This window comes from Macrobrachium nipponense, chromosome 32 (genome assembly GCF_015104395.2).
Source record: "Macrobrachium nipponense isolate FS-2020 chromosome 32, ASM1510439v2, whole genome shotgun sequence".
NCBI classification, from domain to species: Eukaryota; Metazoa; Arthropoda; class Malacostraca; order Decapoda; family Palaemonidae; genus Macrobrachium; species Macrobrachium nipponense.
Genome location: NC_061094.1, coordinates 18,302,410 through 18,312,409, shown reverse-complemented (window position 1 = coordinate 18,312,409; position 10,000 = coordinate 18,302,410). Strand labels below are relative to the sequence as shown.

General features: G+C 37.0%; 1 protein-coding gene across 2 annotated transcripts in view; it reads right to left on the bottom strand.

Annotated features, from left to right (window-relative positions):
- LOC135207249 (serine/threonine-protein kinase meng-po-like) overlaps positions 1 to 10,000 on the bottom strand; it is a 105,834-nt gene that overhangs the window by 62,949 nt on the left and 32,885 nt on the right. For both annotated transcript variants that reach the window (XM_064238900.1, XM_064238899.1), the window contains exon 2: positions 5,286 to 5,363. In XM_064238900.1, the coding sequence (XP_064094970.1) occupies positions 5,286 to 5,348 (63 nt within the window). In that variant the 5' untranslated portion in view covers positions 5,349 to 5,363. The remainder of the gene's footprint in view (positions 1 to 5,285; positions 5,364 to 10,000) is intronic.

The following is a 10,000-nucleotide window of genomic DNA, read 5'->3' as shown; positions in this document are numbered from 1 at the left end:
ATTTTACAGTGCGATGGAATTTTATTCTCACGACTAATAACTCCGCAATATTCACTGAGCTATTCGTTACAGGTGTCCTCGAATTTATTATCCTTTAAAGTGAAGAGTGAGAAATCCATTTCGACGGCGTATTAATTTTTAAGAGTTTAATAACTTTCTTTCCCAGCAATCAGAATGTAAACATCACCATGTTTTACAGAGCACACAAAAATACTGTCCTATTTATGGATTTAATTGTTTGTTTGTTTGTTTGTATGGTGTTTTTACATTGCATGTAACCAGTGGTTATTCAGCAACGGGACCAGCGGTTTTACATGACTTCTGAACCACGTCAAGAGTGAACTTTTATCACCAGAAATTCACATCTCTCACTCCTCAATGGAATGCCAGAGAATCGAACTCGCGGCCACCGAGGTGGCACGCCAACACCATAGCGACCACGCCACTGAGGCGCTCTTATGGATTTGATGACATCAAAACACACTGTTATGAGGGAAATTCTGGCGTAGAACTCAAGAACCACATTATCTCCACAACTTCCAGTTACTTTCATCTGTTATCAGAATGGCGTTACTAAAACAAATATTACAATACTGTGTAAGATGAATGACTTTGTGACGGACAAGCCTATGGTACTTTATAAGGGAATTGTTTGGCTACTCACTGATGAATATTTTCGATGGTATGGCATGTGGAAGGTCTCAGGACATACAAGACATTACCGTAAACATAGGCGCAGGAAGAAGTGACGAAACTAGATTTTCACAATCTATATTTATGATTGTCAGGAGTTTATGGTTCTTACTACGATTACGAGATTTATTCTGTAAAATTGAGTACTTCAGCTTGCAAGTAACATTAGCCTACATCATAAACTGTAAGGCTGTTGTGATTAATGGATAACTGATGACTATGCACCATTTGAACTATTTACAGTTCATGTATCACCACATGAGTGAACCCTTAGGGTTGTCAGTAATATCTGGAGTAGTTACCAGTATACTAGTGCTACGTAGTTCGGCGTTCTTCCACCAGGGCGGGCACTGCAGATCCTTATGGCCATCTTGAAAAATCAACGAGCTGCGCTGATTGAACAAGTGATCAGCGCGATTGTCTTCTTTTATCTTTATTTTATTTTATTTCATTTTTTTTTACCTCAATGATGGTAGAACGCGAAGTTTATAATTGCCGATATGGGCACAGGCATTCTTCGAGAGAAGATGAAATAACGACAATGGACAATTAAATTCATTTGCCTATAAATTTGTGCTAGTCATATGTTTTGTCAGCAGTACCTCCGTTGTCTCTGTTGACATATCTTATATATTCAGCCTTCGATTGTGGCACATGAATGTGGCAATTTAAATTTGGATATCAGAACATCACTAATACTCTATATGCCACATATTAAAGAGTAAGAAAGATCTTGCTCGTTATTATAAATGCTTCGTAGTGTTATAGTTAGGCATTACACACTAGTTGTGTCATAAACCCTTGTCTAGTAAAACCTTTACTGTGATGCTTAGGGACACCTGCTGTATTTTGTCAGTCAACAAGAATTATTTGCACTATATAGGCCTTTAGGATACTGTCTATACCATCAATTGTTCAGTATTAGACATGCAGACGCAGTGTTAGAGCTGTTTAACAAAATGCATACCACCAAATCCCCAAACGTGGTTTCTCAACAATTTTTATATGTGCAACAAATCGTGGTTTAATTTATGTTGTCATCAAACGGTGTCTCATAGACTGGTGGTAGCAAGGAAATGAATCTGGTAGCCTAGACCAGAACTATGCCCTCAAACTATGAATTTGGTAAGGTGCTATATAATTTAACCCCCACCCCTTTTTTTAGTACAACTTACTTTAGAATATGTGAAAATAATTTTGTGTTATAATTTATATAATCATCATGGAACAATAGCCAATAAGGATAGCAACAGCATGGAAAAGTATCTTGGTTTTATTGCTTTATACTTCTTTTAAGAACACTGGTATTCCAAGTAAGTCAAAATTACTTTCTCATGCCAGTCCTTATTTAACAATTCTTAAGTATCGTTTCAAAGCGTTTGAATAGAAAGAAATTACTTTGCTAGCCTTTCCTATCGTTGATTTGCTTACAATAAGCTTTCTAATATTTGAGATATAACCAAAAATAATGCAAAATTCTTTGCTTCAACTGTACAATCAACCTCAGAACAATAAGATTCCGAAATATATTGTATAGTAATAATTAACCTCCCCGTAATAAAATAACGTAATCTTATAATACTCATACGTGAGGTGAAAACTGAAAAGGGCAACCTGCTACCTTAATGTATTGCCTCTGCACTGTGGTATTATCATTATTGCTGGAGTAGGAATTTCAGTATGGTCGCCCGATGTCACAGACTCGGCGGGGAGATCGCCACTTTACGCTTTTGACGTTGTGTGTGTGAAGATGAATGGTATTCAAGAGAGCAGTTGATGAACTGAAATGCCAGGCTACTTTCGCTCTCTAAGAGCTCTCGTTTCTTTTCGCCTATTGTTTTCTCACGCTTATTCTTTCGTTCTTTACAGCCAGCGTCATTTAAGCCTACTGAAGGGTTGAACTTCCTTTCCTTCTTTTTTCATAAACGTTGAAGTCTTTGAAGTGCGGTAGGCCTTTAGATGCTGAGGCCTAAAAACATATAGATCTGAGTCACAGCTATTCTTAAAAACTTGGCTAAGACCAGAGGCAGAAATACTCCTGACTCACTAGTGCACATTTCTGGCCCAGCAACCTAGGCCTAAGGAAAGCTATATTGAGAACTTAGGGCTCTAGGCCCTCTTTGGCGAGTCATTCTTCTAAAAATAAAGAGAACCCACTAAAAGGAACTTCCCAACGCCATGCGCTTACAACGATTTTGTAACAGTTGTCGGAAATCCTAGAAATGACGTTTAATTTAGCAAAGAACAGTCAATCAAAAAGCATGGCCTTCTCACGACGACACCCATGTCTGTGAGCTATATGAAACTCCAAACAGCTTCACCCAGATGTTAAGGAATTTACTGAGGTCTCACAGACACGAAAAGAGCTCACCTTTGATGTTTATGACCAATAACATCTGACTCAGGTATGAAAAATAAGAAAAATATCTTCAACTCAAACACCGAAATGATACCTTAGCGGCTCTATATGGACAGCATTTTCCTCTTACAACTCATCACTTTGTAGCTCGTGTTTCGTTTTCAGAAATCATTGACTGACACTGTAATTACCCAGGAAGGAAGTCAGAGATATGGTCGTTGCAATAACAGTAACAATTATAACTATTATTAATATTATTAGTAATAATTGGCAGTGAGACTTCTCTTATTGCAATAATGTTAAAAGTCGTTATTATAAAGAAAGAAAAAACGGGTGATCAAAGTCCCACACTACGTCGCCATATCTTGATTTTTAAACTTTAAACATCCTTGGCAATTCTTTAAAACTTTTTTATAAATAAATAAGACTAGCCTGCTGTTCAAATTAATGAATTTTTCTAAGTAGACAGCATCCAATTCATCCCAGCTACAATTGCTGGGATGAATTGTCTAGTTGTGAATTCATCTATTCTTGAGACTGCCTTTATGGATAGGTTAAAAATTAATAGATCTCAAAAAATTATATGTGTTCTTTCCAGTAAACTACAATAGTTTTAAAACTGTTGAGATCCTTGTCGAAGCCTCCAAGCTTTGAGAATACCCCTACACCCCACCCCTCCTTGAATGTTTCATGGAAGTGGAAGAACTATAATTATGGATATTTCTTATACGAAAATCCATATACATGAATGTACACTCACATTAAAATTTAACTGCATACAAACTCTAATGAGCAAGGAGGATCCCACAAATTAAAAGAAAAACGAAAGCAATAGCAATGTGACACTGACAACCTTTGTGCTTCCACTTGGGTCCTCTTCAGCCTTATGACTAAGATTTACAATGATGGAACAAATTCTTACGGGGAAATGGATTTTCAAGTTGACACTTTTTGGATACAAAATATGTAAATCGACAGTCTTTTTCGAGATCAGATAATATGGATTCCTTCGGTGGGGTATTAACAAAGACTTTATCCTTTCAATTCGCGTTCTTCGACAGAGGATTTATGCTCATACCAATTATCCTTACAATTAAGGCAGCCTCCGCCATTTAACTAAGACAATTAGTTACCATTACTGAATATAATCCAAGGTGAATCAAAACATATTATGCTTTGATTAGTATTATCAAGACATACATGAATTTTCATATTAGAATTTTATTCGTTGCTTTTGTTCATGTTCGCTAGGAACAATCTCTCCTCACGAAGCACAGTCAAAATAACCTTGGCGAAGAATAATATCTACACACTTCCTTTGCAAAGTTTGTCTCCTGCTAAAAGTGAAGTGAATGGTTTTATTGGGAGATCATTAACTTTCTTAATGTTATAATAACAGGCAGTATTAAATTTGTTATTCTGTTTTTATGCTTGAAGTTTGAGGCAACACAGCACTTATTCATTTTGTACTCGAAGCAACTCTCTTAAAAAAAAAAAAATTTGTTCAGAGTTGGAGAACACGGGATAACCAAGTTTTGTACGGTTGAGAGAGAGAGAGAGAGAGAGAGAGAGAGAGAGAGAGAGAGAGAGAGAGTGTATGTGTGTATGATGCAAAATTGTGGTTAAATAACTGTCAACTTTGTTTGATTTGCTTGTTATATTATTCTTGTTTTCTGACACGTTCATTGAAACAAAATACTGGAATCTTTGTCTTTTTGGAGGGAAGGTTTTCATGCAGAAAAAGTATTTGGATAAAGCAAAATTGAGAAAAATCAGCAAATCAAGACCACTTAAATGAAGTTAAATTAAGGTTTATTATAGTTAACTGCTTCCTTATTGAAGGACAGTAGGCACTAGCAGGGTTGTTAAAATAAATGCAAATTACGAAAGCGCTGAAGAACTAACCTTCGGCACATGTACACTATCATTACGAAATACTTGAGACATAGGAAACATACTAAGGGCAATGTTTTGTGAGAGGAGTAGCAATCTTTGATTTGTTTACTTTAAACTTTGTATGTAGTCTTTCTATTTTTTAGACTAATTTATCTATCTCGCTACCTATCTTTTTGTTTCTGTTCCTTCTGTCTGAATTTTTAAGAAAAGTAGCTGAATAGAAGTGGCTGACATGTTTTCGTTAAAACGAAGCTTTTATTCGTGACATTTGCTGTTTTCTACAAGATGCTGGTTTGTCTTCCGAGGAAGAAAATCGTAATCATTCTCATAAACTTACTTTGGCTAACTGGAAATCCCGGACTTTGTGTATTGAAGAATTTCTTCTAGCCAGCGTCGTCATCGTTCCGCAAAGGCTCTGAAAAAGAGGGAATGAAGGTTCGTTAGGCGAATTTTTTATTAATCTATGCACTATCTCATCATCATAAAAACTGACCCGTTAACTGTTTGCCCACAGTTTCTTTTTTTCGAAGTTCTGTTATTAGATTATTCTCTTCTTCCCCGAAAAAAAACGTTGCCACCATTTGTTCACAAGAATGAGCATTCATAGTAGAAAATAATGCTAACCTAGAATATTCAAGTTACAGCCATGCCATATCTATTGATTTAATTGATGTTTTGGCCATCGCACGTCGCCAACATCATACAGCTATTCGTTAGCATATTGATGAAATATCATGTAGTAAGAGACATTTTGGCGAATTTGCCATGTCATAATATCAGTACCCGAGACTTTATGGATTTCTTATCCCTAGGCGATCACTGCCTTCAAAGCATTTTTAGAATCCATTGCATTTACATTTATGTGTAAGTTATTAATAATTATGCATCTTAATTTCAGTTGGATACTTTGTTATCAGAATTCTGTTGATCTATTATATTAGTCGACATTGTATGCTTACCAAATTATTTCTCACACATATGCAACTTCTAGGTCGTTCTTCCTTGCTTCCTCGGATATCATTTCGGAAGAAATAATCCGTTTTTTTCATGATACTGCATTTTTTACATCCACGGCAATCTAGAATTTTAAATATCATTTCAACGTTTTTATATTTTATAAGATAAGCATAATTTTAGTCCATACTAGCAATGGTGATACATATCCTCGATTCTGTTCCATTAACAAGAAACACAGATTGAAGTCATCACAAACAAAGTTGCAGAAAACGGTACTAAATCGTTCACGCACGAAAGGAATGGAAGGCGCCGATCCTCGGCGAAATGGCTTAGTCTCTCTCTCTCTCTCTCTCTCTCTCTCTCTCTCTCTCTCTCACTGTGTGTGTGTGTGTGTGTGTGTGTGTGGTAAAGTGGTCACTGTTGCATTTATCTGTGAGAGACGTGTCACTGCAGTATTTTTTTCTACAAAGTGAGTAGTTCAGGAATATCTTTTAGACGATTCGTAGAAAATATGAAAATATTTACTTTAAAAAAAGTTGGTTAGTAAATCAAAGAAGACTATTCTCTGAGAATGCTTCGTTTCCGCTACATAAATCAATGTTATGAATTTTCCAAAGGTACCAGTTCATCTATAACCTTTTTTAGTATTTACACCCTTACATAAGAAAAAAACTCGAAGATAAAATATATTTTTGGAAGTGTACTCAGCAGCTCATATAATTTCCCAACACGGACATGCAAAAGGACATTCAAGCAGACAGAAAATCAAATCATGCGTTTTCAGTGGCGGATCTAGAATTCTTTCAGCAGGGATGGCGGATATAAGTGGGTGGGGGGTACCTGGTCACGTGCCTCCCCATGGATATGAATAATAGAACATTGTTTTCTTTAAAAAATCACTAATTATTAGTGGCAAAATTGTGCTTAGTTAATGATTATTTCAACAACAACAACAACAGCTGCACAACACCAAAATCAACAACAGCTATATGGTGTATGCATACATATATAAATTTGATATATAGTATATATATATATATATATATAATATATATATATATATATATATATACCGAAGGTGTAAACATTTTCCAAAATGTTTGCACCTTCGGTATATATATACTATATATCAAATTTATATATGTATGCATACACCATATAGCTGTTGTTTTTGGTGTTGTGCAGCTGTTGTTGTTGTTGAAAAAATCATTACCTAAACACATTTTTGCCACTAATAATGAATGATTTATTGAAAGAAAACAATGTTCCATTATTCATATCCATGGGGAGGCACGTGACCAGGTAGCCCCCACCCCCTTAAATCAGCCAATGTGTGGGTTCTTCAACGTATGGTCGCGCCTTGCAGGTGAGTGAACACCTCCCACTCAGAAGCGAATCTAATGTTGCCGATTGAACGTCCATGATTCCCAATAATCACCCCATCCGGCGGTGATCTTGGCCGCAACAGGTCTTTAGGAACAGGATATTCCGAACACGACAGGAATCCATCTGCACGCTGTCTGTCTAATCTTGACTCACTCTACCTCCGGCCTGAGAAAACCATTTAGGACAATAAAACGTTTGTGGTCCAAAAAGGGACATTTGTGAAAGAACGCCTTACGATAATACACAATTATATGTGTGTGTATATAATATATATATGTGTGCATATATATATATATATATATATATATATATATATATATATATATACACACACATATAATTGTGTATTATCGTAAGCCGTTCTTTCACAAATGTCACTTTTGGACCAAAAACGTTTTATTGTCTTAAATGATTATATATATATATATATATATATATATATATATATATATATATATATATATATATATATATATATATATGTATATATATATATATATGTATATATATATATATATATATATATATATACATATATATATATATGTATATAAATAGGGAGGGTTGGTGTCAGGAAGGGCATCCGACTGTAAAAACCCACGCCAAAACCAATGGAATGAGTCGTGATATTGATGAGAATAGGGCTAGGGCGTACTCCGTAAACGACGCAGACACATCGCCCTAACTCTGTGACAAGGCGAGGGCTACTGCATCATGAGCGGGTGCAGCTAAAGAAGCGAGCTCAAACTGTGATCAGAATAGGCCAGCTCAATATTGGGTCTATGACAGGAAGAGGAAGAGAGTTGGCAGAGTTAATGAGGATAAAGAGAGTGGATATTTTGTGTGTGCAGGAAACTCGATGGAAGGGTAATAAAGCTAAAGAACTGGGGGATGGCTACAAGTTAATCTATAGTGGAGCAAATGAGCAGGGTAGGAATGGCGTTGGAGTAGTGTTGTCGGGGGAAATGAAGAATGCAGTGACGGAAGTGAGTAGAAAGAATGACCGCATTATGAGAGTGAAGATATGTTATGGAGGGGAAACAATGAACATCATTAGCGCTTATGCTCCACAAGTGGGCTGCACAGAGGAAGAAAAGAGCCGTTTTGGAACGAAATGAGTGAGGTAATGCAAGAACTGGAAGAGCAGGAGAGGACTGTAGTGGGGGCAGACTTTAATGGACATGTCGGAAATGAAAAGGATGTAATTGAACGTGTGCATGGAGGACATGGGATTGGGGAGAGAAACCCAGAAGGAGAGAGTATAGTAGACTTTGCTGTGTCCTTTGATATGGCAATAGTGAACACACATTCTTCAAAAAGAAGAGGGAGCACTTGATAACATACAGGAGTGGCGGTAGATGCACACAAATAGATTACCTCCTTTACAATAGATCAAGGCTGGTGGAAGTTAGGAATTGTAAAGTTATCCCAGGTGACCACGTGGCCCCCAACATAGGCTCCTTTGTATAGATTTAAAGATGAAAAGAGAAAAGAAAACGAAAACGAATGGGGTAAAGAAAATCAAGTGGTATAAATTGTTAGGGAGAGGGATAATGATAAGAAGAGAGAGTTCAGGAGAAGAGTGCTGGGAGAGGTTGATCTGGGAATTGAAGATGTGGGAGAAATGGTGGAGGCATAATGCATCAGTGATTAGAAGACATGGAAAGGAGATACTAGGGGAAACATCTGGAATAGTATGGGAGGGGAAAAGGAGAGGGGGTGGTGGGAAGAAGAGGTGGGGGAAGTGGTGAAAGGTAAAAGGGAGGCAAAGAAGAGATTTGAAGAGTCACAGCTGCAGGAGGACAGAGAAAGATTAAGAGAAAGAAACAAAGAAGTAAAAAGGGTGGTAGCTCAAGCTAAGGCAAGGGCATATGAAGAGGTTTATAATGAACTGGAAACAAGGAAGGGTTGAGTAAGATGCTCAAACTGTCAAAAGTAAGAAATAAAAGAACAAAGGACATCACCCATATTAAGCAAATGAAAGATAGGAATGGTACGGTCGTAAAAAAGGAAGAAGACATCCTGAAAAGATGGAAAGAGTATTTCGAACAACTGCTAAATGAAGAAAATGAAAGACTTGTAAGAGAGGATGGACAAGTCAAACAGGGAATGGTTAATGGGGATATCTAGGGATGAAGTGATACGAGCCTTAAAAGAATGAGAAATGGGAAGGCAACAGGACCTGACTTAATCCCAGTCGAAGTTTGGAAAGCCTTAGGAGAGGAAGGGGTAGACATCTTGTATGATCTGATGGTAAAAATATTCGAACAGGAAAAGATACCAGAAAAAGAATGGCGGGAAAGCATATTGTACCTATATTTAAAGGTAAAGGTGATGTCCAGGAATGCAGTAATTATAGAGGTATAAAACTAATGTCTCACACGTTGAAGATTTTGGAAAGAATCATAGATAGCAGGCTGAGGAGAGGAAGTTAGAATAGGGAAGGAACAGTTAGGATTTATGAAGGGAAGCGGCACAACGGATGGAATATTTGCATAAGGCAGCTAATGGAGAAATTCAGAGAAAAACAACGAGACCTGCATCTGGTATTCATAGACCTTGAAAAGGCCTATGACAGAGTGCCAAGGCAAGAAATATGGAGATGTTTGAGGGAGAAGATGGTGCCGGAAAAGTATGTCAGTTATTCAGGAGATGTACAGGAATGTGTATACTAGAGTGAGGAGTAGTGTTGGTGAGACGGATGGATTT